The 26466-nt window shown below is 40.5% G+C and overlaps 5 protein-coding genes across 5 annotated transcripts; 3 read left to right on the top strand and 2 right to left on the bottom strand.

Moving 5' to 3' along the window:
- Positions 1 to 210: 210 nt before the first annotated feature.
- agpat5 (1-acylglycerol-3-phosphate O-acyltransferase 5 (lysophosphatidic acid acyltransferase, epsilon)) lies at positions 211 to 10138 on the top strand. The gene is made up of 8 exons (XM_049737035.2): positions 211 to 962; positions 1343 to 1412; positions 1488 to 1603; positions 1678 to 1767; positions 2248 to 2338; positions 3493 to 3654; positions 5319 to 5442; positions 7424 to 10138. The coding sequence occupies exons 1-8, from the start codon at positions 744 to 746 to the stop codon at positions 7647 to 7649; spliced, it is 1098 nt and encodes a 365-aa protein (XP_049592992.1). The 5' UTR covers positions 211 to 743; the 3' UTR covers positions 7650 to 10138.
- An 867-nt stretch (positions 10139 to 11005) lies between these two features.
- tmem14a (transmembrane protein 14A) lies at positions 11006 to 15444 on the top strand. Its single transcript, XM_049737039.1, has 5 exons — positions 11006 to 11136; positions 11666 to 11748; positions 11835 to 11936; positions 12127 to 12214; positions 12316 to 15444. The coding sequence occupies exons 2-5, from the start codon at positions 11673 to 11675 to the stop codon at positions 12356 to 12358; spliced, it is 309 nt and encodes a 102-aa protein (XP_049592996.1). The 5' UTR covers positions 11006 to 11136; positions 11666 to 11672; the 3' UTR covers positions 12359 to 15444.
- Positions 12396 to 14701, bottom strand: LOC125979019 (glutathione S-transferase A4). The gene is made up of 6 exons (XM_049737037.2): positions 14585 to 14701; positions 14010 to 14061; positions 13640 to 13772; positions 13318 to 13453; positions 13124 to 13249; positions 12396 to 13021 (listed from the first exon to the last, which is right to left on the bottom strand). Exons 1-6 carry the CDS (start codon positions 14669 to 14671, stop codon positions 12884 to 12886), a joined length of 672 nt encoding a protein of 223 aa, XP_049592994.1. The 5' UTR covers positions 14672 to 14701; the 3' UTR covers positions 12396 to 12883.
- Positions 15445 to 15946: 502 nt separating the features above from the next.
- Positions 15947 to 21567, bottom strand: LOC125979012 (serine/threonine-protein kinase ICK). Its single transcript, XM_049737030.2, has 14 exons — positions 21296 to 21567; positions 20494 to 20752; positions 20314 to 20368; positions 19457 to 19578; positions 19302 to 19381; positions 19092 to 19224; positions 18767 to 18938; positions 18486 to 18653; positions 17940 to 18311; positions 17597 to 17799; positions 17305 to 17447; positions 17124 to 17240; positions 16628 to 16735; positions 15947 to 16528 (listed from the first exon to the last, which is right to left on the bottom strand). The coding sequence occupies exons 2-14, from the start codon at positions 20592 to 20594 to the stop codon at positions 16383 to 16385; spliced, it is 1920 nt and encodes a 639-aa protein (XP_049592987.1). The 5' UTR covers positions 20595 to 20752; positions 21296 to 21567; the 3' UTR covers positions 15947 to 16382.
- Positions 21568 to 22039: 472 nt separating this feature from the next.
- fbxo9 (F-box protein 9) lies at positions 22040 to 26430 on the top strand. The gene is made up of 13 exons (XM_049737034.1): positions 22040 to 22230; positions 23518 to 23589; positions 23724 to 23840; positions 23915 to 23972; positions 24057 to 24153; positions 24427 to 24557; positions 24638 to 24752; positions 24837 to 24955; positions 25039 to 25129; positions 25210 to 25305; positions 25518 to 25611; positions 25744 to 25898; positions 26093 to 26430. The coding sequence occupies exons 1-13, from the start codon at positions 22228 to 22230 to the stop codon at positions 26199 to 26201; spliced, it is 1257 nt and encodes a 418-aa protein (XP_049592991.1). The 5' UTR covers positions 22040 to 22227; the 3' UTR covers positions 26202 to 26430.
- Positions 26431 to 26466: the final 36 nt, after the last annotated feature.

Below are 26466 nucleotides of genomic sequence, written 5' to 3'. Positions count from 1 at the left end.
AAAAGTATGCAATTTGAACTTCATTATTGTTGAAGCTTTCAACATATTTTCAATATATTTTTATCTATTTTTATAATACATAAAAAATACTGTAAAGTACGCTATTACTCGACTTACTGGTTTTACTTTACTGTCATGTCTCTTTAAGATGAGGAACGCCCATTAAGGGATTGGACCAATCATGTTCACTCTTGTGACGTAGAGTTGCTACGTATGGAAGTGTGTATGACATTTGCTGCCGGAAGCTAGGTCTTAACGAGCTAACCGATAAGAAGAAACAACTACTTTTTATTCAGTTTTTGCTCCTTTGCCACCGCTAAACTAACATTCAGACCTGCTTTCCTACGATAAATTGTTTTAGTGTCGCTTTTATTTGAAAATTTATTTTCTTACAAGATACTTTATAGAGTCGGCTAACGGTTAGGACTAACTTGTACAGAAGACACTCGTGCTCCGGGGTATCCTGTTACTTCTATAACGTAAAAATATTTTCTATAAGATATATATTTTGTTTTAGTACGCGAGTATTCAAGAGTAATTGAAGCCCGGATCGGCTTAGTGAGTCATGCACACAAGGTTAAAGTTAGCTTTAGCCTGTCCCTCACTTGATTTACTATGTAATTCTGATTGGTGCGGGCAGGTGTGGTTTAATAAGTAGGCCAGAAGTGGGTGAGGATAAGCAAGTGTAGTCAGGAAGTTGGAAACTTTTTTTGTGTTGGTTAAGTAAGTTGTGAAGTGTCAACATGCTCCTCTCCTTGGTCGTGCACACGTACTCGCTCCGGTACTGGTTTCCGGCCACTGTCATGCTGGGCACGGCCCCGGCTTATTTGCTCTCTTGGGGTACCTGGCGCATCCTCTCTACTCTTTTACCGGCCAGACTGTACCACACAATAGATGACAGGCTGTACTGCATCTACCAGAGCATGGTACTCTTCTTCTTCGAGAACTACACGGGAGTGGAGGCAAGTATGAGTTATGCCTGTCTGCACTAAATAACAGTTGTGAATACATAAATGTTGCATGCTTTAAATTTAATGAGACGCTCAATCTTCAAGCAAAACCAGATAACCCGGTTAAGAAAGGTTACATTCCTTTAATTTGCAGCCACACCTCTTCATAGAAGACCTGTAGAGTGCACAAAAAAAAAAACATCAAGCATACAACTCTTTTTGAACACTAAAATATAATGTTCTAAAGGTTGATTATAGATTTCAAGCACTATCACGCTATGAAATAAATGATATTACCCATAAACAAAACATAACATTAGCTTGTACCTTTATATTACTTTTGATGTGGTAATTTTCCAAAACAAATTGAATCTGCTCCCCTTCCACTCTAGATCATCATATATGGCGATATACCAAAAAAGAAAGAGAATGTGATCTATATGTCCAATCATCAATGTACAGGTAAACCATGTGTATGTACACGTGCCTTAAACATAATGAAACTTGCAACTTAGGCTCTCTGAACCTCTTTTTTAGCGGACTGGATCATTGCTGACATGTTGGCAATCAGGCAGAGTGCCCTCGGTCATGTCAGATATGTTCTTAAAGATGGACTCAAGTGGTTACCACTCTACGGCTGGTATTTCTCTCAGGTAATGACCCTGTGTAAGTGCTTTAATGTCAGATTTGTCCACTCGTTGTCATCATGTTGCTCTTTTTGTGTCAGCATGGTGGGATCTATGTAAAACGAAGTGCCAAGTTTAACCAAGAGGCTATGATGAAGAAGCTCGTCTCTCAGAATCAGTCAGGAGCACCAGTAAGAATAACCAACACTGACTAACTAAATAACTAACTGTATTACGACATTATTTATTGTGGATTTTGACACAAGAATGAAAGGACAAAATGATTAGCCAAACATTTTTTTAAGCAAAGAAATCAACCACTCTGCATTGATTAAATGATTTGTTTGTATGTATCAGAAGGTTTCTGGAACCAAACAAATGTTTTCCTTATATGGCGCCCCGAACTAAATGGTTTTCAGTTTAGTGTTATTGCATAGAACATGATTATGTTTTTCCCCGACTCAAATGTTTTCATTAATGTGTGTGCGTGTGTGCGCATGAGCGTTTGCGTGTCAGTACTGCATTGTACATAAATTGCACTAGAGACCATAATGGACATTAAGAGCTCTCGCAATAGTAATGGATCAGCTTTATATTTTTCTCCTTGACCGCCTTTTTGCCCCCGGAGTCAAAAGTTAAAGCGTTTAATTTAAAATGTTCTCTTCCCGCAGATGTACCTCGTCATCTTCCCAGAAGGAACACGCTATAATCCCGAGCTCAAGAATGTTATCACCGACAGTCAGGCCTTTGCTACTAAAGAAGGTACCGCCTTAACAGCGAGCCGCGACGCCTGCACTGCGGCGTGCTGATGACACACGCAGTCTGTAAAGAACTGTCTAAGAGCTCCTTGTCATTGGTGCAAGCAACTGTTTGACCACTGACATACTGTAAACATTTACAATATAAATGCAGAAGATCTTATCGTTACATGCTCCACTATTTACTGTAAAATTAAAGGTTCAACACAATGCGTTATAGAGTGGTCAACTTCCAATTTGTTTCTTCGATAGGAAATGATGGAAATTGAAAGCATCCTTTCTGGAGTCCTTTGACTGCACAGGCCCTGTTCAAACTAAGCTAATGGCTGTATAAAAAGCAGTACACATCTTATGATGATGCTTAACCAAAGATCTTTGCAACTTTGAATGAACCGTGACAAAAGAAAAAACATTTTCTACATACACTCGCAAACCTTTGCCACTTAGTGCGAGACAGACTTTAGACTATCTAATCAAACATTTTATCTAATCAAATGGAAAGTTGTTTAATAAAATAGATGATTGTCTTAAAACATTTTTGGCTTTCCTGGATTTTATGCTTTTACGTGTTTCATCTGACATCGAGGTCATGCTCACCCATCTCTGTGAAATAGAATGTATCTCAGAGTCCCAGCTTTAATGTCACCCCCACCATTAATCCAAATCACTGACAGGAGCTGACATGCACATGACATTATCTGCTGTTTGTGAGGCATTAGTGAACACCGAGCGCGCCGCTTACCCACTGAACGTACTGCACAGTAAGTGACCTCTCAGCCCAAGCATTTTCGCTGGCTTACTGTGTTCTCCAGTTACATGATACTTTGCAAACTGCAGACCACCTAAGCCTGGACAGCATGACGTCATCTAGATTCATGTCAGCTATTGAGCATTAAGAAGAATAAAAAAAAAAACATAATTTTTCTTTGTTTTTTTATGTGATGGGTTCTCCCTCGGTAAGTCAAGCATCCGCCAAAGTCTTCCAATTTGAAGTTCAGAATATTTCAATAAACTCATAAGAGCCATGCAATAAATAAAATATGAGCTGCATACACATGTAGCTCAGAAGCATAGTGTGTAGAAATGAGATGCTTCCCAAACGCTGCCAGAGATACAGTGCAACCCACACTAAAGTAAATAAATGTCTTTTTTGTGCAGGGCTGGCGGTTCTGCGACACACACTAACGCCCCGAATGAAAGCTTCACACATCGCCCTCGAGACCATGAGGGGCCACTTGGATGCCGTGTATGACGTCACGGTGGCCTACGAGGGAACGCTTGGCGCCGACCGCCAAAGAAAACCAGCGCCTTCAATGCCAGGTACATGTCACTGCTGCTCATCATCACTTGATTTCATTTAACTTAATTGTTTTGTAGTTCTAGTAAATGTGGATTGCAAATTATTGCTCACTTCAAAGCCACTTTAAAAACTGTTAGGAAGAAGAAATGCCAAGCATTCTTTGTTAATCAGCAATTCCACACCCAAGCAGGCTGTTGTGCGATCGATTCGGCAACGCTCAACATTCTAACAAGGCCCTCAGGAATTAATCACAAAGCCAAAATTACCTACTGCCGTTGCGGGCTTCCCGTAAGCAGCATGACTCCCTGTTTTGGATTTTTTCATTACTGCAATTTGCCGGCAGTATTTAGAAAAAACATCCCCTCACTGTCAGGAATAAACAACACCGAAAAGATCAAGTGAGCAAAACTTCTTCCTCCTCACGCACTTCCTGATGTCATGAGGCGAAGGTGACTTTGGTCGAGTGAGTGAGTGTGTACGTGCATGCTCATGACACAGGAGGTATAATCAAAGAATAATAAACAAGAAAGTTGGTTTTGGCTTGCAAATGTTTTTATAATTAAAAACAAATTTGAATAAAATGTATAATGATTACATTCCAAGCTGGTTAAGTCATATTGAACATCTAAAAGTTCAAACTGAAATTAACATAATGAGTGTATGTAATCTCACACTTTGGAAATGGATTGATGACTCATTCGTTGAGATTTTCAGTGGCAAAATACAGTTGTAACAATTAGCCAATCTGCGTGTTTTGTGACCGGTCATCAGTAGCATCTTGATGCGTGCCGCTCGGACTGCAGTAATTAGTCCGTGGGGAAAAATGATCCAACTGCACTTGATGCCTTAGTGAGGTTTTATTCTAAAGTTAACCCGGGGTCAGACTCAGCAGGCCTAACAACTCAAAAACACATGATGCCTACCCCCATGAAAGCAAGGAAGTCCTAGTCCAAGATTTGTTTTCCACTCTCAGTGTGCAGCCAGTGTTTATATGTTACAAGCCATATTTCATGTCAGGCACGAAGTAAAACGGCTTTCTGCTGTTGACTTCCACTAGGTTTCCCCTCTTGGCCGCTGCACCAAGTTTGCCGGATACGATTGGCTGTTGTGGAAACAGGAAGTTTAAATTCTCAGGAGATTCACGTGTAGCCTTGAGCGTTCGCACTTTCCTGGTCACTTGTGGTGCTTTGTGTTGTTTTGAATTATATTATTTGACTTGAGAGTGACAACGCTAATGATTTACTCAGTATGACCTCTCTGTACTGCAGTACAGATATCCCATTTGACATGTTCCGACACTTGTATCGCTCTCATGTCTCCTCAAATCAGCTAGTCATTTTTTTTGTGCTTCTGTCTTATTGTATCACATCTGGTCCCATCGGATCCAGGGGAAGTTCTGAATCTCGATAAAACTCGTTTAAGCTGTTAAGTGCCAAGATACTTTGTCGTTCCATCCTTGATTTCCCTAGGTGATGGGTACCTTGCTGGAGGTGTGATTTGATTCAACTCTTCTTCAGTAAGGCTAATCCAAATTGTTCTCCATTTACGGCTGGCGGCACCACACGGCGCACAACCAGACTTCACTCAAAAGCAACGGATTCACTCTTTACGTGCTGCTCCGTTGAAAGACTCTTCCTGTTTTTGTTTAGTCTTCTTATTATTGTTTTATTTTTTTGCTCTGCAGAATTCCTGTGCAAAGAATGTCCGAGAGTCCACATCCACTTTGAGCGTGTGCATGTCAAGGAAATTCCTCCCGAGCCGCACTTCTTCCGCAGGTGGCTGCACGAGCGCTTTGAAATCAAGGACCGGTGAGTCTACGTGCAGCGAATTCAATCATCAAGCAAACCAGTAGTTCTGTTTTGCTTGCACGCTCTCTTATTGATGCATTCCGTCCTGCTTGACTGATGTCACAGTCAACCCAAACAAAAAAATCGGGGCAAACACAACTCAGTAATAACATGAGAAAAATATTTCACTTTGCATACTATGAACAACTGTCACCATTGATTTTTTTTTCTTTTAATTTCTCAGTGGACACAATATTTTACAGATATTGATGAGGGTTGGTCTCACCTATAACCTATTTTATGAAGAACCATTACTAATAAAAGAAAGCTTTACTAGACTTATCTTGGCATTAGCCACTTTTTTTCAAAATCAAATTTGTTAGAATTTTTATGTGCGCATATTGAATAGGAATTATTTCCATTCAATGGGTCGTATTTGCGGGGCTATTCTGAAAGAAAACTCAAGGCTTAAAAAAAATCCACGAAGGTTTATTCATCTGGCTTCAGTTCCTGTGGTTATCTGTGAGCTGTGCTACACAAAGTATCCAGCTTGTAAGGTGAATTATAGTAAAATACACTTCAATTTACTAAGTGTGTCTTACTTTTTCAAAATCAGTTCAACACACACTTATCTGTAAAGACTTACTATTGATGTCTGCACTACAATTTCAATTCTTGATGTCTTTATTACTTTTTTCAGTTAGCAGACAATATATCTGCAGAAAATAAATAATTGTTAATGAAATAAAAAAATATCAAATCATTTCCAAGTACACCTGTATTACTGCAGAACTGCATCATTTACCACGTCTATAATTTGAAGCCAGTCATTAGGAGTGCAGGAGAAGCTTGAGAGCAACTATGATGACCTGACACAAATTGTAGAGACTTTTGCCTCTGAGCTATGGAGAGAGTGCTTCGTCTTAGCCAGCCCTATAGTACTTTTTACTTTCACCTCTTTTAGGAACTAATCCTAAAATTCTGGCAAAGTGCTGCGAGAGATGGCAGAAGACTGTTTGAAGTGAAGTCATTAGTGCGGCTCTATAAAATTGACGCACAAATTGAAACAATTTTTCTCATCTTTTTATGTCGCTCTTGTGAGAAAATATCAGTGTGAATGTGTGTGCGGGAGTGTTTGAAGCAGTTGTGGGCAAAGCGTGGCAAGGTCTGTTATTTAATCCAGCCAACTGAGCATTTTACAACTGTCCTGTAATATATGCATTGTCTTCCCCTCCTAAAGTGTTTGTTGGTTTGTTTAAATATAGTCAATCATAAAATACAAAATCGGCAAAGACTGATAAATGTTGAGTCTTCCAGTAAGGGATCTCTATAATTGCAGTCCTGCCTTCTCTCCATCGTAATGATTTGCAGAGTCTGTTTGACCTATGCTGCAACTATGTTAATATGTGGTAGGGCCTACCTCCAACTTGGAACATAAATAGTTGGCTTTCCCACACCAGTGCAGGCTGATCCGACCTAACCAAGCCTTGTTGCATGAGCCTTCTCGGATGCGAGGCCATACGTCTTCTAAGACAATCAGAGCAGTCCGGTTGCAATCGATTCAATGCCCCGAGAGGGAAATGGTTTGGTTCAATGAGAATAACCACAAGCATAAACGCTATAGAAAATGGATTGTTGATCCCACAGAATGGAAATTCACTGGTTAAAGCAAAAAAGAAAAATAAGTGTGCAGTGTACCGAAGAGGGATAAAATAGAAGAATAAAATAAACCAGATGAAAGCAGCAAAAGTTACTTAGTGAAGAGTTGGCTGCATTGTAACAATCTTTTCATATATGCAGATCAGATAGATTGGTGCGTCCTGGACTGTTTTTTCAATCGCTTCCTTGATTCCCCTTGTGAATAATGCATGTGTCATAATCACCACATGTGCAAATGGTGCTGGTTCAATATGATGATTAGGAGGCATTTTGAAGTGGTAAATTGCAGCTTTTTTTGTGCGCATGAGAAGAATTCCTCAGAGATGTCTCTCTTCTTTCAAAGGCTGCTGGCGGATTTCTACGAGGGTGGTGACGGAGGCAAACTATGCAGCTTCCCTGGGGAGGGCAGACGCTCCCCGCTGGGACTCCGCAAAACCCTCCCGGCCGTGCTCGTCTTGGGGGGTCTGACGCTACCTCTGCTGCTGACTGACACTGGCAGGAAGGTGTACTGGAGGACCTGGGTGTACGGCACTCTTCTAGGTTGGCTTTGGGTCAATTTACTTCCTTAACGTACAGCCGGAAGGCGCGTAGAAGCGGCGCCTCGTTTCAGTATTCTGGCACGGGTTGTGTTGCAGCAGTAGAATACTGCGGTACAATCACGCAGCCGGCGCACACGCGCACTCAGCACGTGACTCACTGTGCTGAAACCATGCAAAGAATGATTCGTCTTGCGTTACTGCTTGTTTTCCTAAAATTAGCAGACTTTGGGGAAACAACAGTGGATTTGTCCAAAAGAACACTACATGAAATTCCTCAGACGAGCCAAAAATAGTCGCATAATCAACTCGCCACCCCCAACCTCCCAATTCGCTCTCATCAGCCAAACATGTCCTTGCTTGTTCTTCCTTGTTCCAACAGAAATTGGCCAATTTCTCTCTTTGACTATCTTTGATGCTAATAGTCAATTTATTCTTCAAATTGAGTTTATGAATTACGTGTTGGTGTTCTAGATGCAAAGTGATGCGTTCTTAATTTGCACTGAGTTTGTTCTTTTTTTTTTTGGTTGAGTCTTGTGGAACCTCCAAAGTAGAACACCATCTGTGTTCTTTGATAGGGTTGACTTAAAAACTCCAAAACACTAATTCCTCATGTCGAAAAGAATGTGAGATGAGCTTATCGCTTTAAGACTGTCACCATCAAATTGTCAGAAACTAAGAATTTGGCAGTGTTTTCAGTTAGATTTGACCCTCCTTAATTGTTATAAAAATATCAATAGCTCAACACTTGGGGAGGGGGGACAATGCATGCTTTGAAACATGGAGAGGGAGGGAACAAACAGCTGTATGAGGCGTCGTTGTGTAATTTGCTCTGTCAAATTAGTCCGTACAAGTGAAATTGTTTTCGCCAGGTAACTTTGGCTTCCTTATGCTTTCCATAAGCATGTTTGTTAGCTCGCTGGACAACTAATTGTCTTTAGGTGTGAAGTAAGCCTAATGGTGCTTTGTCGATACGTTTGTGCCCTGTGATTGACTGGTGACCAGTCCAGGGTGTACACTCCGTTGCCCCTCGCCCCAAGTTATCTGGAATATGCTCCCACTACCCTCAGACCTCCATGAAGATATGTTGCATATAAAATGGGAGGACTGAGTTAGCTAGCTAGATGTTTTACCTTATATCGTTGCAATAGTAAATATACTAATGGAGCACTGAGCTAAAGTTGTGCAAAAATCTCCTCACGCTGCACATTTTTCTGAACAATTAAGTTGAACTCCTAATTGTTTGATGTTTGGGTTGTTGTACTTTAGGGGTTCCACTTGAACATTCAAATAACTTTGGGTGTGGCGAATGCAGCGTCATTCTACTTTGCGGGACTTGGAAGGGTTTATCAGTTTAACAACTGCGGCACTTTTTACAACACACAGTATAAATATTTGGCTTTAATAGTTAAAATGAATGTTGAATTAAAGCTGTTAAATAAATGTTTGCATTATGTTGAAGATGACAAGTTGAGGCATCATGAGAATTAATCTCATGCGTGCATGTCACTATAAATTTTTTTCCATTTATAGCAGGGCTGCAGAATATACGAACAGCAGGTTATATGCAACTGGCCAAAGCATAAATTGTGGCCTATCATGCAAAATATAAAAATAAAATAAAAAAACTTAAAACCCTCAGTGGAATTGTCAAAATACGCTCATATTATATACTAATCATATTAGATTGTTGCATCATGGATGTGCATTTAAAATGACCCTCAGAGGGATTTATAAATAAAGTGTTATACTAAGTAAAAGATGGCTTTAAACGGGAAAAAAAGTAACTTGCCAAATCTTTGCCACAATGTTCAACGTGTTTTATGTTAAGCAATGTTTTCCTTTGTCTGGAATCTATATTGCTTTTATAGTCCTGAAAGTTTGTTTTCGTTTCCATGTTACATGACAAGATCTACCTTGCTTAAAGCAAAAAAGCTTACAAAGCCATGCAAACTCAAAGCCATTTGTATTATACTCTATACACACACAACTCTGTATCGTGTAAAGCAGTCTGTGAATTGTCGTCATGTTCTACTGTGTCTCCCTTTTTCCGTAACTCACTTTGCAAATTTGCAATCCCTGAGTTGGTCAGAGGTCTATTTTAAGGTAAATGTCAAGTTTTTACTCTGTGCTGCGATACCTCACTCAGTTCAGTCATCTTCCTCGTTCCTATATGACCTTTTTTCATGATATTTTATAAGAACTTTTATCCTGTCAGGAATTGTTTTTCTGTAGACAGCATTTACAAATGCCAACTCTTTGCGCAAACGTGTGCCTTCTCTTTGGAGGAGCGGGTTCTCATCCCTCCCTCAGTTGGAGGGCCTCAGCGGCTCTTTGCAGTGTTCAAGTCACCGAGGCGTTCAGCGGCCCCGTGCGCTCACACTCTGCACTTGTAGTGGCCTATTTTGCTCAGAAATGCGATACTGTATGATTTACAGGTTTTGACTAAATGCCAAGTTAATGTGTTGTGGGTATGGGTATATAGCCTCAGTGGAATAAATTGTCCCCCCTTCCCTTGGAAACATTTACTGTGTGTATGTATGTGTGTGTGTGTTGCAAACAAAGATGCAAAAGTGCCCGAGTGACACTTTTCCCAGTGCATTTTTGCATTGTTTTACTTGGCTGCACTGATGAATTAGTTTGTGTTTCTGCCCGCTAGGGACATTCTGTTAAATGTGCCATTTCATCATGCTCCATTAACTTTCTTAGTGTGTTTTGTGAGCTTTTTAAAATGTATTTGTTTTAAGGAATGCTGAAATTATTATGGGGCCAGCATGGTGATACAAGTAGTTAGCAAATTGTCCATAGGCACTGTATGACTGTAAATGGATGTCTCTCTCTGCCCTGTGGTGTCGAAGAAAATGGATGGATTGGTTCTTTTCAGGAATGCAAGTAACACATAAGTGGTTATCATCATTCAATAGCCCATAAAACCTTTTCCCTATCAGAGATCATTTTCTATTTTCCTCGAAGACGTTATTATAAAGACTGTCAGAGTATGGCCATCGGCCTGCTCCATTCTTTAATCCAACTCACTGAGAAAGAGTCCTGTTATACCAGTTCTGAAATGCGCTTGTCAGCCTCCGCCCTTCTACTGGTCGTATGGACTCACATTCTCAAAGGGAAACCACGCTTGATTGCTCTTTGATTTATTTGAAAAAATGGGAATAGTGGAATGAAAATGATTTTTTTTTTCCCCATTAAAATCCTTCATACGGAATATAAAAAGTCTACACACCCCATTGTATCCACGACAAATTGGACCTTTATGTTTCAGGCAGTAGACCAAAACTGTATTGAATAATGATGGTGGTAAAATTATGCTCTGGAGGAGTTTTTCTAAGGTTAGAAAAGGGAATTTTTGCGTAAACTTTTGAAAAATGCTAATGTTCTACTTTGAGTGCTGTACGTGAATGTAACACGATCTATACTGCGCATGCGTCCGATTGTGTTATAATGAAAACGGAAGTATAGTGCAGTAGGAGGATTTTCTTGGACTTTTACTTCGTTTAAACGCAAGGTATGTTCTTATAAAGTCTGAAAATGTAGTATGACATACAGTACATCCATGTAATTAACATTTAGTTTTTAAAAACCGTCGCCGTACAGTTAATACAGTGATTTGTACCTTGCGTTATAATGTTCAATCAACAGCAACATCTAGTGGCCAACTGAAGAAAGTGTCACAGCTAAAAAAAAAAAACATTTTGGAGCACTACAATGTCACATCTACTGTACACTGTAATGTAACGTGGTACGGCAATGTCAAACTGGAGAGCCGAACTACATTAGAACTCAATAAAGCACTTGCTTGGGCTAAGTGACCACAAGGGGGCACCCCAAGAGCAACAGTCAACAGAGCTTGCAGTGTTGCGAAAACAGTAATTTAATATTTGTCATTATGGCCCTATAATTGAGGGACTAGGTGGCAAGGAATATACTGTAAGAGCACCATTTAGTGAATTATTTTGGTTATTAAAAAGAAGTGCAACAAAAATTTGTAGTGCAAGACCAATATTAAACCAATTCAAACTGAACTGTGTGCACAGATTCTCAATGGCCATTGACTGGGTTGGATATGGCTACGCTGCTGCCATCTTGCTGGGAGGATATATGGGCTACAAGAGAAAAGGTTAAGAGACATAAGCTCCATTAGTGACATCTTCTCTCATGTAAGAAAGAAAAAAAGTTGTGATCAGCATCGTGTGCCTTTTCAAGGCAGTGTCATGTCTCTGATGGCCGGCTTGGTCTTTGGTGGACTGTCTGCTTTTGGCGCCTACAACATCTCCAACAAGCCCACTGACATCAAAGTGTCACTGTGTGAGTATCTGAGGGAAAACACTCACTCTTTTACAAGTACAGATAGTCGTGTGTGTGTGTGTGTGTATCTGGGAAAAGCTAAAAAAAAAAAACCTGATTAAGTAATTCTAATACACATATAAATATGTATTAATATAGCAGATTAGTCCAATGTAAACACCAACTTGAAGCCACAATTGTGTTGTTGCAGTCGCCTCCGGGCTCCTTGCCGTGGTGATGGGCACCAGGTACAAGAAGTCTGGCAAACTGCTGCCAGCTGGAATTATGGCAATTCTAAGGTCAGAATTAAACTTTTGATCCATAAACACTCATTTGTCTGACTTGTTTCAAAGTCCACACAAGTAGCATTTGTATCACGGTGGACGCTTTCTTTCCGCAGTTTGTTGATGGTGTTCCGACTTTTGCTTGTGATGGTGGTGTGATTGAAGAGGAGACGCGGAAAAGCATTCCAACATGATACATGATTCCGAATTTTATTTTCATGATACAGATGAAGCATTTTTGCTTTGCTTAAATTCCAAGTGGCTCGATATTTTGCAGGAATTTGAGCATGGCGAGGAACTGACGGTGAGAGCATTTGATCCCTCCACGCAATACTAAAAAAAAAAAAAAAAAAAAAATTTAACACATGCTCACAATAAAAAAAGAAAATATACATTTGTTTGATTGTTGCATCATATTTTTTTATTAATAGATGTACTAAGGTCCTGAGAGAAAATCAGGTGAAAACTCTCTTGAATATTTGTCATACCAGGAAAACTAAATAAATGTTATATAAATTCCAGAGGAAACTGCAGCATTGATTTCCTGACAAACCAACAGACTTTGACTGAACAAAGTACAGCAGGATGATTTATTTAGTTACGTATATCTTGCCTTTAATGAACTATTGAATCTAATTCATCACTAACTTTTAACTTTCAGTCATTTAGAAAGTTGAGGGCATTTTATGGAAATGATATGTTTAGGTCAAAGACCCCTTTGACAGTTTTGACGTAGACGTCATCGGGCTGAGGCTTCCTCTTGCTTCCCGGCTGCAGGAATCTGGAGATGGCTGGATTTTTCGACATGCGGCCCTGAAAAGCCTGAGAGGAGACATGGGTGAGTGTCACACATGCATTTTTAGTTGATATAAAAAGTCTACACACCCATAGTACTTTTGAATGACTCCTTTGTTGCTTACACACCTTTACGTTAGGGAAGTCTGCAAGGATCCCCACAAACTTCTCCTCTAGCATGAGTGTGCATTCCATTAGGAGCACATCCGCAACGCTCAAGCGACCTCCCACCAGGTAAATGTGATCCAACAGTTGCTGCAACAACCTCCGGATTTTTAAACAGTCTAGAGCAGGCCAACCTTTTATGCCTTTTGTGAGACTACCTTTTCAAACACAGGAAGGTAGCGCTCTTTTGCTTTAGTTTCGATGTTGCCCAGTTTGGTTTGGGTGTTTTGAGAGAAGGGCAGAATCATGATCATTTCCATGAGGTCTATCAGTCCCTCTGTGTACATGTTGATCCTGAGGACAAGGGTCAGTGTTAAATTTTTGCCTTCACGGCTAACAATGACAGCCTCATTATTTTTATTATTTCCACATGGAAAAAAATATATATACTGATTGGGACAAATACCTCGTAACAGATCAACATTGTGTTCAACATTAGAGGTTCCACTGTTTCAAAGTTATTACATTTATGGTTCATACTTAACACGATCTTTGATATCTTTTCCATGCAGATTGTATTTTTCTGCGATGTAATTCAAGATGGCCTTAGTCTGAATGAGCTTCATTCCGTCGATTTCCACCATGGGCACTTGTTGGAACATGAGGTCTCCATCTAAAAAGAGAGCGTTCATGGGCCACTCCCAGTCAAATAAGCTGAATCATTGTGACAAAGTTGATCTGCACAAAGGTCATTTGTGGCATTTTATTGTTATGGCTAATCTCAGGTAAGTCATTATTGACTTGAGTTCACCAAGTTGTACAACAATAACACTCAAAGAACACACTGACCTGCTAAAAATGCATCAGGTCCATAGTCAAACGAGGTCAAATTTGGGGAAGTAAAACTCACCATTCAGCATTTTGAGATACTGCTCCCTGGTTGTCAGAAAGAACTCGTCAAACTGTGGACGACACGTACCATACGAGTTAACATTATCTGGTGTATGTTTATGTCTAGACATATTTACTGTCGTACTGGTCAAAAATGTTTAGAACATTTCTGAGCTATACGACCCAGAACTGACAAATACGTGTGTTTTCAGATAGCATGGTGAGTTAATACCTCATAGCAGTTCTGCAATAATGGTGGTTAAATGCAAAACATTAGGTCCAAGCTATGTCAGAACTACCTTACAATAAAAAGGAAATGTTAATATTGAAAATGATGCGTGGACACGCTCAGTCCACACACTGGCCTGGTTTGGGATGAGCTGGACAGAAGCGTGAATGCAATGTGCTCAGATGCTCTATCTTTGATGTTGTCTTAGATTGACTAGCTGTAACTTGAATTATTTGCAGAGTACAATGAGACTGCACGAATTGGAATTACAAAAGCATGAAAAAAAATAGCTGTGTTTGTAGACATATAGTATACAGTGGTATTATTATGTCCATTGGTAAATTAGTTCTCCCTGCGGGACTCACCTCCACTTCTGCAACAGTGAGCAGCCAGCGGATTGACTCCATCTTCCCTCTCCCATTGAAGTAGTGCAGCTTTACCCTTTCAGCCATGGCTATTTGCAATTCTGCAAAGTTGTTGGTCTGAAAAGTTGAAAAGAAATATGAAGATGGACAATCAAAACTTTCACAATATCAAGTACAAGTACTAATTTAGTCGCGTCACCTTTTCAAGATTGGGGAAGAAGGGTGGGCGGATTATGCAACCTGAAATGGAATTTAAACGGGAGGACTTGGGGAGTGTTTCAAGTCGAATGTGATTGGTAGAGAATAGCCAATACAAACGCTTTATATTTGCATATTTGCCTCTAAGCATGCTGGGAAATAGTTTTTCATGACGATCTATTACGTATTTTTCAGTAGTATTCAGTATTTATGAATCGATTTGTTGACATTTTAAGAATGTTACGTAGTAATTACGACCCATTGCGATAGTTTGACAGCACCGTGTCCTAGACAGGTTTGCCCCACGTAGGTTTTATATACTTACGGGCGCCTCAATTTGAATGGATGTGAGGGCGATCTGGCTGCGACATCTGTCACCCCATTGATCGCTAGGGTTGATTCGGCTGATCTGGCTGGCTAGGCGGGTGTCCCCTTCCTCCCTCACCGCTCCATGTGTGTCCCTCCCGAAGCTCAGCGCTCGGTGGCAGCGGACGACGTCCCCCCGTCGGACGACCATTCATCGGTATACCAGTAGCTGCGCTCCCCTGCTAGAACCTCCAAACAAGCTCAAGGCCCATTTGTAGGAGAAACGTAGGGAAGTCAAGCTCCAAGCTTCAGACACATCCAATTGCGGCACTGCATGTGGCAGTTTGCCTTCCTTTTTCTAATAATTTGAAAGAAGCAAAAAAAAAAAAAAAAAAAAAAAATCATTCTCTAACGTTCTTTTTGTTCCAAGTGTTCATATTCAGTTAAAATGTAAATTGTTGCTTATTTTAGTTTTATTGCTTATTTTTATTTAAACGTTGCAATTATTTTTTAAAAAATGCTCACATTAGTTTTTGCAATTCAGTTATAGCCCAAAACTTCAATGTTTGTATTTCAGTGACTAAAAACAAAAGGGAGTTGGAAAATGTTCAAACATTGTTTACTGCTAGTCTGCTTAATGTTAAAATTGAGACATTTTAATGTATTGTGTAGGTGTAAATAAATAAAATTAACATAATTACAGTGAATTACAGGTGAATTGAGACCTCAATTTTTCAAACTAAAGGTCATAAACAGATTGGTGGGTAATGCCAGCACCTGTTTCAAAATGTAATTTGAAAAACACGATCATTGAATGAATGTTTAGTAATGGTGTACTGCATAATCAAAATATTTAGATCACAGCCATCACTTTAATTGAAAAAAACAAGCAAATACTTAACTCAGCATCACGAAGTAAAAAAGCAACATATGTGTAAAGTAATATACAGTAGCCACATACGTATTTGTATAGAAAGTAATATACAGTAGCAAAGTAATTCATTGTAAACAACTCGCAATGCCCTCATAATATGCATTTCTTTGATACATGTTGGTAAACAGGTCCAATAATAAACCATATAAAACATGTAACAACAGGCAGAGTAAATATTTCTATTACCGAGGTGCATTTTTTTTTGCATGTAACCTCACACAAATATACATACATACACGCAACATCCATGGTACATATAGTGAAACAAATATTATTGCTGTGTCAAGATGTATGTACAGCCTTTGATTACTAAATTAGGTCTACTCTTTGGAGGTAAATTAAAGAGTGTCTCCCAGGCAACTAGCGGTGTCCATATTTGGCAGACCAGTCTATTCGCCCGTGGATGGTCTGTACTGGTGCACGTGGCAATGAACAAGGGGGGCTTTTGTTGCCCATGTTGGTGGAGGCAGTTCTCTGGCTCCGACCAGATCGCCATGTTGCATAATCTGAATGGGGAAAAAGAAAAAAAAAAGAAAAAGAATTGGACAAGCAATTAGTGCATCAATAAAATCTACAACAATTTAAATTAAAAAAAATATTCTAACTTGACGCTGTTGATTCCAAAGAAGGACCCTGATGACCTCTGTGACCAGTTGTGCCGACATCTTTTTTGTAAAATGTTGGCAAGCATCCTCCTGGGAATGTGTTTGTGCCTTTTCAACGGAGGGAAAAAAGTAATTTATGAATACAAGATTCTACAAATGGTAGCAGCAAATGCAATAAACAAAATAGGCAATCTGACCGTAATTGCTTGGAATATTTAATAATTACCATAAAAGACATTCAAAATAAATCCCACCTTGTCATTTTTCAGTAATTTTAACAGACATGGCAAGATAAAAGTATTTCTAATTTTATGACATGTATTAAAGTAATTGCCCCCTTAAGTTAGTAAACTATTTTCTATCTACTTTTCTACTTTTACCATTATTTATAGCAGCTTGCCTTAACAAAAAATGCAACTGTTTTCCTATTAAAACATAACGAGATACACTACATACATCTACAAGTCAACATATGCAATAGTTACAGCGAGATTACCGTGAAGACCTCTGCTTGGTAGTGTACCACCAAATGGAATACTGCTGTTACCCCAAAGATGACTTGCGGGCATGTCTTTATTAGCGTTTATGGCCACATTTTTCTTTGTGCTGATACCTGGAGGACATGAAGAAAGATTAACAGTCCTAACTGTAACGGCTTAGCATTTATAAATCGTTACCTGGTAAATATCGAGACTGCCTCAGGTAGTGTTGTTTGGCAGATGCAGTCCTTGATGCTTCCTGGTAGCCTGACGCCTTGTTTAGATTTAAAGGTGCTTCTTCTTTGTTGTTAGGGTGACTGAAGTCTAGAATGTCGCTATATCTGAAGGACAGGACAAGCATTTGAGAATGTATTCCCTTAATTTCCAACATCTAAATCCATTAGCGCTCAGCACTGCCTAGCATGTGAATAGTGAAAAAATTATGAAAAATGAGGCAAAACAAAAGGATTGTGTAAATTAGGTGTCTCACCTTCTAAGCGGCTCCTCTGTTTGTCTTGACTTCTCTTTGGAGAAGTTGCTTTTCCCCAGAAGGCTCGGTGTCAATTCAGTGTCTTCGTAGTCGTCCCAATCATCCCCTTTCAGGTGTCCTGTGCCGTGACCCCAGCGGCGACGTCCTCCTTTCGCTTTCATCTGGTAGCTCAGCGGGTTTGTGTTGTCACTTTCTTGCCTCGTCTGTGAATAGAAAAAAAAATATTGAAATTGAATATGAACATCTGGATCAAAATATCGGGAAACCTGGCCATACAAAAACATGAATTGGCAAGTACAAAACGAGAAGTTGGAGTCCGAAGTGTGACTGTGAAGGGCCTTACCTTGCTCTTGTCCAGAATGTAAGGTAGATGAGTGTGTGGTGTTCCTTCTCTGGGTTCCTGCTTGAGAAGGTGCTTTGGTTGTTGCTCTCGAACCAGCTCCACATGGCGTTGGTATGCCGCTGGTGGGGCTGGGACAGGGGAGGGCTGGAGCTGCTGCACAGGCCTGGACGGGGTGCAGTGTTGGTCGTGCGGTGGCGGCGGCTGAGAGGGAGGCATAGGCCTCAGATGTAAGGGTTGTTGCTGTGGAGTCTGTTGGGGCTGTAATAATGGTGGCTGTGCGGGCAACGGATGAGGTTGGGGTCGTCCTTGGTCCAGGATCTGCTGAGGGGTGCCCAAAGCCTGGCCCACGTGAAAGTACGAGTACCTGAGAGCCTGCGCACAATATGATGCAAGTCATTATTTACGTTTTTGAAATCATTTAGACTATATAGTGCGAAAACAACTATTGTATTGCATTTTTTCTTGCTGTTTCTTTGAGGTTTAAGAAACTTGTCTGCCAGACTTGAACACAAAAGTGATTCCACGATGGTTTCCATCAGATCTCACCTGTGCAGATGTTGGTCTTTTCTTGGGGTCCCATTGAAGAAGGTCAGTCATCAGGTGGATGGCCTCAGGACTGGCATTAGGAATTAGTGTCTTTAGTTTACTGGGAACACACTGAGGCCAACGGAAATACATGGCACTGGCCAGTTGAAAACCCTCCGACCAATCATTCTAGAAGGGGAAAGATCCATATTACACTCTCTTTTGTGATCTAATTAAAACGGAACTCAATTCCATTTCAGCTACACTTAATTTAGATCCTGCTCAAATACTGTAAAGGTTACCTTCTTTGGTGTACCCAAAACTTGGCAGATCTTGAATATGGTGTCCACCTCACTAGAGCCTGGGAATAAAGGTCTGAGGGTGTACAGCTCTGCCATGATGCAGCCCACCGCCCACTGGTCAATGGGCGAGCTGTAGGATATAGATCTGAGGAGGACCTCTGGTGCTCGGTACCTGTTCAGAAATACATTTTTCTATTTGAGTGGAGGACAATATTTGATGGAATATGGTATGGGGAGAATGAGTACAATGAGATATTAAAGAGTTTTTGCAGATGATAATTTTTGAGTGAGTAATGCACGAATCTTCAAGCTAATATTCACTTGCCATCTGGTTGACACATAGTCCGTGTAGGGTGGTCGAGATCTTATCTCACGGGCGAGGCCAAAATCGGCTATCTTCACCAACTCTGGGCCCATGCACAGAAGATTCTCAGGCTTCATGTCTCTGTGGAAAAACCCTATAAGAGATGCCCGGATTTGGTTACTTGATGTCACGATCAATAAAGTGCTTCAGAGGTGCAGTAGTAAAACATACCATGTTTATGAATGAAGGCAAGGCCCTGGAGGATCTGAAACATAATATTTCTAACAGCAGATTCTGGGAACAACCGAGTTCTGAAGCAAGAAGGGAAAAAAAAAACCATAAATATTGAAAAGTGTGGATTTCCAAATGCTGAGGGCATACAGTACCTGTCTTTCATTAACTGGTAGAGGTTTTCTTTCATATACTCAAAGATAAAGTACAAGTGGTCATTCTCTCTGATGACCTCCTTCAACTTAATCACGTTAGCGTGGTTGAGCTTCTTCAAGGACTGAAATGAAAAGACAAGTTCTTTAGCACGAAATTACATACGGGCGTGCAATTAAAAAGAAAGGTAAAAACTGTTAACACAAAGCAGGATGCACAGGGATGGTTCGTTCAGGTATCATCATGCTATATTTTAGTGAAGAGGCCGTAGTGGGATTTGGACTTTTTTATGCCTTGACATGCTGTACTTTCGAGCTGGGCTAAATCTCCTACTGCTTTTATAAGTCAAGCTCTAAGAAAAGGGGTACAGAAGCTTAAGGTAGGGGGGGCTGATAATAGCACACAAGAATCACCTTTGACTCATAAGAGCTGCTGTGGGTTGAGTAAAACATTCTGAATGTGAAAAGAGAGGACAACAAACATCCACTTGGATAAATAAATGCCACACCTCAAATATACTCCTTGTTTTTCCACCTAAGGAGGAAAAATAACAGGTGGCGCCACTGAGTAGCTGCAATTATCTTATCTACCACAATGAGGTGTGGTAAAATGGCTTTAGCAACACTCACTGCCTGAAGAATAGATGTGACATCTTAAAAGCTGACAGCAGGGTTTAATGTGAAAGTGCTGCTGTAATATCTGAAAACGTGAATTACTGTTAAATGCATTTGTACGTAAATGCAAAATCTGCCTTAAGCAAGCAGCGTTGTGTTAATGAATGATGAAAGTTTGTGCCTTCTTTGAATTGCATTTTATGTTATGGAAATAATGTGTAACTGCAACAGAATGCCTTACAGACCTTAACTTCACGGAGATTCATGCATTCTTCCCATGAGTAGAACTTTCTTTTCATTCTAAATTGAAAATATATGTACTTCAGGTTACTGGGATACTATCATTGTTGTTCTCGTTGCCATGCATTATTCAAGTTCACTTTCCAGTTATACGACACAGTCAAGTACAAACTACACACACTCACTTCTTAATGGCTACAAGCTCTCCGGACTCCAGGTTGCGTCCGAGGATGACCGAGCCATATGTGCCATCGCCGAGCTGCTTGAGGGTGTTGTATCTGTTCATTGTGCTCCTCTGTCCATACCCTCACCTGGGGGCAGAAGTCAACTGGGTGGGGAGCTGAGATTTGCTTGCCAGCTGCTGCTGAATGCAGCCAAATGTCCACTCCAAGTACACAAGTGGAGCTGGAGGACTCATTGTGTCATGGGTTTGACTCCTCCCGGCTAGTAAGGTGAAAGCATAGGAAAATGATTATTGTTAATATCTTGAATGGGGTGAGCCACAAGAAGGGGCTAAAATGGAAATACATCACTGCAGTGCAATCGTTTTTACCTTTTTATCGTTGACTTTATCATAACACCTTGCATCAAATCCTCCCTCGAAGAGGATTTGGACGTCAACATTTGACTAAATCGGTTGCAGATTTGGATTACTTCAATTAATGTAATGTGGCGTATGAACTGTACTTCCCCAAGAGGTAAGGCGACATGTACAAACAAGCATGCACGAATGTGTAATGATAATGTTGAAATGTGAATCATTTCAGGTAAGCGAATATAGACGTAGCACGATTGTGCAAAATTCCTGAATGTACAGTACTTGCTGTTTGCCGCACTCGCTTTCCCCAAACATGTGTGCTACGTTTTGCTTGAATGATCTTAGTTTTGTAGAGCAAATTGGAACACGCGAAGTGGCTGTCTATGGAACGAATAACGCTGCAGTATGCAACAGAACAGAGCGGAGTTAAAAATCAAAACAATTCTCACCCTCCTCGTCTCAATTCCGCAAGAGCACATAGTCAAAAAATGAGAAAAAAATATAGCAAAAATGACATATTTACAGAATAGCTAACGGCATCTCCATCTTCCGTGTGTCCTCCACACAACACAAATATAATCAAAACCAGGCCCAATCTCGTTGAGAGAGGATTCACACAAAACTCGCGAGATTTGGATACAACACTTGCAGCACTTTCACAACAAATCACAGCACCAAAGATACAATGTTGTATTGGTTGTAATCTTCCCTACGCTGAGTTCACCTAGCTGTTTTAATGCCTTCTTCAAAAAAAGACAATATAAATATAGAACTTATGTTTATCCCTTACAATGTGGTACAAATGTTTTGAATGAGGGCGGGGCTTAAATAGCTCATATGCGGAAGTGAGTGGGCGTGTCATTTTACACCCTGGTTAAGTAATAAATATTTTCCCCATCTCAATGTTTACCCAGGTTGTTTAAAAGCTTATCGCGAAAATGTCATGAAAATCGCGTTGGTTAAAATGTTCATATCACAAATTTAACTCCTACTATCTGTGGCTGCAAGTGTAGTTTGTCGCTGTACAATTCATTCGAAAAGTATGACGGCAGCATTGAATGTTGACCACATCGTTGACCAAGGTTACTGCAGATATCAAGATTTATTATTTAATTGTGTAGCAAAACAACTTAGTTGGCTTCATTTTCTAAGTTGACGTGTGCAAACGTAAACAGACAAGCCAAATAAGGCAGGCACACTTCCGGATTTCTTAACTCTCCGAGATCTGCTCGGAGCGCGCATCGAAATGGCTGCGTTCTTGCGAGCTCGCAAATATGTTCGTTGCGTGGTCCGTTTCTCTGACCGTGACTTGTAAACGCCACGCTGAACGTTTTTGAAGACACACGCGCTTACTAAAAAGGACTTTCTCTGCCAAGTTGTCATGGTATGTCACGGCGCGAGTTAGCTGTTAGCACGCTCGTATTGACGTCAACTAGCTAGCGCTTAGTCAACACGTTTGTCGTCAGCTGTCTGCAAGTACACGAGTAACTAATTCAGTTGTCAACACTGGGACATATTTTGCAGCATTTCATTTCAAGACACTAAAATATCAATTTATCGAACTCTAATGTCATTAGCTGCATTAGCATAATTGTCTTAGTCATGTTTACCTCAGTGTTATAATATCAACAGTAACACCAATGTGCCTGATGAGAATTATGTTGTTTCCCCACATGTCTGTGTAGATTGTCAAACAAAGTTAATCCGCAAAGTTGAATCGAGTGAACTGCTGTTGTTTGTTGAACTTGTTTTCATAAACGTTCAAATATGACTTGGCAGGTTGCGCTATTATGTGAACGTTATATATACTTAATAATAAACGCTCAGATCTGTGTAGTTCCTTTCTGATTACCCAAGGGCACTTTATAATAACTCAAGTGGGTAATAATAACGCCTGACTATGAATAGCCACCATCAGATAGCTGACCGTCTTGGCACCAGGGTGCAAGATTCCAGAAAGAGGTCCTTTAAGCAGGGGAGGCTCCTTGGGAGGGTTTTGAAGACAGCAGGGCAGTGAACTGATCAAGATGATTCAAAGAAAGGTCAAGATCAATATTGGCTAGTGGTGGATGTTAACTAGCTCCTCAATGTCAACATCCACTAGATCCATGCTTAGTGGATTGAGCATCATGTAAGAAATTACCCAAGTAAAATGTTATGTAAATCATTCACAATTAGTATGAATATGAAATCAGATTGTATATAATAGATTTTATAGCTGAGGTGTCTTCTAAATATACTGAGAGTACATCATAAATAAAAATAAGGGTACTAATAAGGATACTGTGCTAATATATGCCAAAAAGGTCATGCACTATAGATGTAGTAGCATTACTTCAGTAGTTTGAAATGATCATATTTAGTTGGGCACTTCACAAACTTTAGTGAGTTAATTGACATTTACACATTTTATATCACAAACATTTTGATTTCATATGACCAAATTCTCCCTGTCACCATACATTGCTCACATAGGTTGAAGAACAAAGATACAGTTGCAGTTAACAAATGTTAATTTGCAGACAAATTGAGCGAAAATGGATTGTTGGCACCCCGATTGTGAATCACTGGTTTAAAGTAGACAGTCAAATAACTGCACAAGTTTGAATGTTATCAGCTTAAGCAGTCACGGTGCTAAATGCCCTGGCTAATATTTATTCACTTTTACTAGGCTGAAGAAAATGTGGATATCGGTGACACGGTGGAGGAGGAAGATGAGAATTCTGATGACCCAAATCTTGAGGTAAAATAGCCTTGCTCTGTATAGACCGGCACTCATTGTTTAATAAGGCGCTCGTTCCACTTAAACTTTGTGTTGGATGTTTTGTTGCATTAAAAATGATTAATAGTCCATTTACCTAACATGTAATGTTTCAGCTGCAGCTCAATGCTTTCCGAGCTAAGTGGATGTCTGAGCTCAAGCCAAGCTGTGACACGAGGCTGCTGCGAGTCACGGGTTCGAGGAGGACGCAAGAAATTGCTCGGGAGGAAGAGGTATGCCCGCAAAACTGATGACTGGGCCTGTTAATGTTGTGTGAGTTGTAAGTCTTTACAATTTTTCCCGTTAGGCTGCTGAGCTGTTCCTGAGAGCTGTTCAGGAAGAGCAGAATGGAGCATTTTATGAGGGTGAATAAATGATCTAAATATATTTGTGAGATTGTAAATGTGCTTGAGCAATCAGTTCAATGCCTCGCTTTTTGTTATTGGCAGCTATCAAGTTCTATCGCCTGGCTATGCAGCTTGTGCCCGATATCGAATCAAAGATCAACTACAGCCACCCTGACGCCAATCAAGTTGAGGGAAACTAGTAAGATGCTCCATGTTGTAGTTAAGCTCTTTTGTTCAAGACTTTGACGTCACCAACGTAGTTCTGGACACTCCATTCAAAGATTTGGAGGTCACCAATTATTTTTTATACAATACTCCCATTTTGAGTCGAACTCCAAAGACACAAAAGGCCAATTTCTCATGATTACTGCAAAGGTGCACTGTAGGCTGCCCACAATAAACCCCCGCTCTAAAATTTGCAAGTCTTGCATTATCTAGGCTCCCTAAGACAGCTTTGTGTGTCGTATCACAGTAAGGAGGAGAGGGATGCCGACGGAGAGATTGAGGATCTGGTTACCTACTTTGAGCAGGAGCTCACGTTGGCCGCTTCCTTTCCTAAGATTTGTTCGCCTGAGTTTGAAAAATCTCAGGTGCATATGTCAGGTAGCACGCTTCCTCATTATTTCATCTTTTTGCTCCGCACGGTTGTCACCACATCCTCACCTTTGTATTGCATTCCGCAGCCTTGCCACGGGAGATCCTCATGTATATATTCCGTTGGGTTGTGTCACGCGACCTGGACATGCGAGCCCTCGAGCAGCTGTCGCTGGTTTGTCGTGGCTTTTACATTTGTGCAAGGTCAGCACCGCACAACATTACAACATTTTGAAAAGAACCGCGTTCTTCATGTTTACTACTTTTCTGTTTTTATTTGTGTGGCAGGGATCCTGAGATTTGGCGGTCAGCCTGCCAAAGAGTGTGGGGGCGCAACTGCACCAAGCTGGGACACTTCCTGTCTTGGCGAGAGATGTTCCTGCAGAGGCCCCGTGTCCGTTTTGATGGTATCTATGCGCCGTGGCAATGCTTCAATAGACCATCTCCGCCCCCCCTTCCTCCAAACTTTGTTCTCGCATTGCCCGAGCAGGCATCTACATCAGCAGGACATCGTACATTCGTCAAGGAGAGCAATCTCTGGACGGCTTCTACCGACCTTGGCACCACGTCGACTTCTACAGGTAGATTTGGGACACACACACACTATTTTGGCTCTTGTCAACTTGTAAGTCAATATATAGTGTGTTTGTGTTTTTGTCAGGTACTTGCGCTTCTTCCCTGATGGCAGCGTGCTCATGCTGACCACACCTGAGGAGCCTCTGTCGATTGTCCCTCGCTTACGCACTCAAAATGTCAGGTGAGGCCATGTTGTTGTTGTTTTTTACTGATAATAATGCACATTCTTTTAATTGTCGTGACATATTTTGTTTAATGGAGTTAGAATGGACTTTACCCCTCGTCAGGAAATAGTTTTGACTAGGACTCACAGTCAGGAGTCTGAGTTGGAAATTGCAAGCGTGTCGGTTAATGAAAGTTGACGTTATTATTTCAAGTGTCTTGCTTCTGCAGAATGGAGGCCATCAAGTTCGGCCACTTCCGTCTGTCCCAGGAGACGGACAACCAAACCAAAGTTTACGCAGTCGTACGCAAGAGAAAGGAGGAGGTGAGATGATTGAACAAAGAATCTAAAGTTCGTGAATGAACCACAACATATTTGGATTTATAAACATAAAGTACATATTTGTTTTAAAATGTTGATGCATCAAATCATTTATGTGAGTGTACTTATGGCCAGAAATCATCCGAGATGCAAAAGAATCGGTTCTGCAGGCGGAACCCAGTCCCTGAGACCGAGCACACCTTCCACGTGGGACTTCTTCTGTCCTCTGGGGGACGCCAGAGTTTCAATAAGCTGGCGTGGATCCACCATTCTTGCCACATCACTTACAAGTATGAGCTGCTAGACACAAGCATGCTTGTTCTTGCAAAGGGAGCGAATGGTTGTAGTAATTTATGTTCATTAATTGCCGACATAAACAATAATTAATAAAACATGATAACATTTAAACATTTATTTGAAAAAAATCCCCAATTCTTGCAGAGGAAAAAATAAATGTAATAAATACTTTTATAATCTTTTTCAGGCTGACTGGGGAAACTGTTATCAGTGCATTTGACCTGAACAAGATGTACACACCTTTCATCTTCGGACGCGTCAAGAGCTACACAGCATTCTCAGATCAGCCGCTCTAAGACACCCAGATGATCATCGACAGAGACCACCTGGTTCACTAAACAACCCTAAACACACTAGCACATGATAATAATAACTGGTTAATCTTCTCATTTTCAGAAATGTTGCAAAGTGATTTGAACACTAGGTAATTAGCAGTCCCAGTTCGCATGCTCCCAGCAATGAATGTTCATTATGGTTTTGACTCATGGTGCACTTTCTTCTTCAAATACACAAAGATAAAATGCTTATGTTTCAATTGTTTGACTCGACAGCATGTTATGC

The sequence above is a fragment of the Syngnathus scovelli genome, chromosome 12 (assembly GCF_024217435.2).
Source record: "Syngnathus scovelli strain Florida chromosome 12, RoL_Ssco_1.2, whole genome shotgun sequence".
Taxonomy (NCBI): domain Eukaryota; kingdom Metazoa; phylum Chordata; class Actinopteri; order Syngnathiformes; family Syngnathidae; genus Syngnathus; species Syngnathus scovelli.
This window is presented reverse-complemented; position numbering and strand designations above follow the sequence as displayed.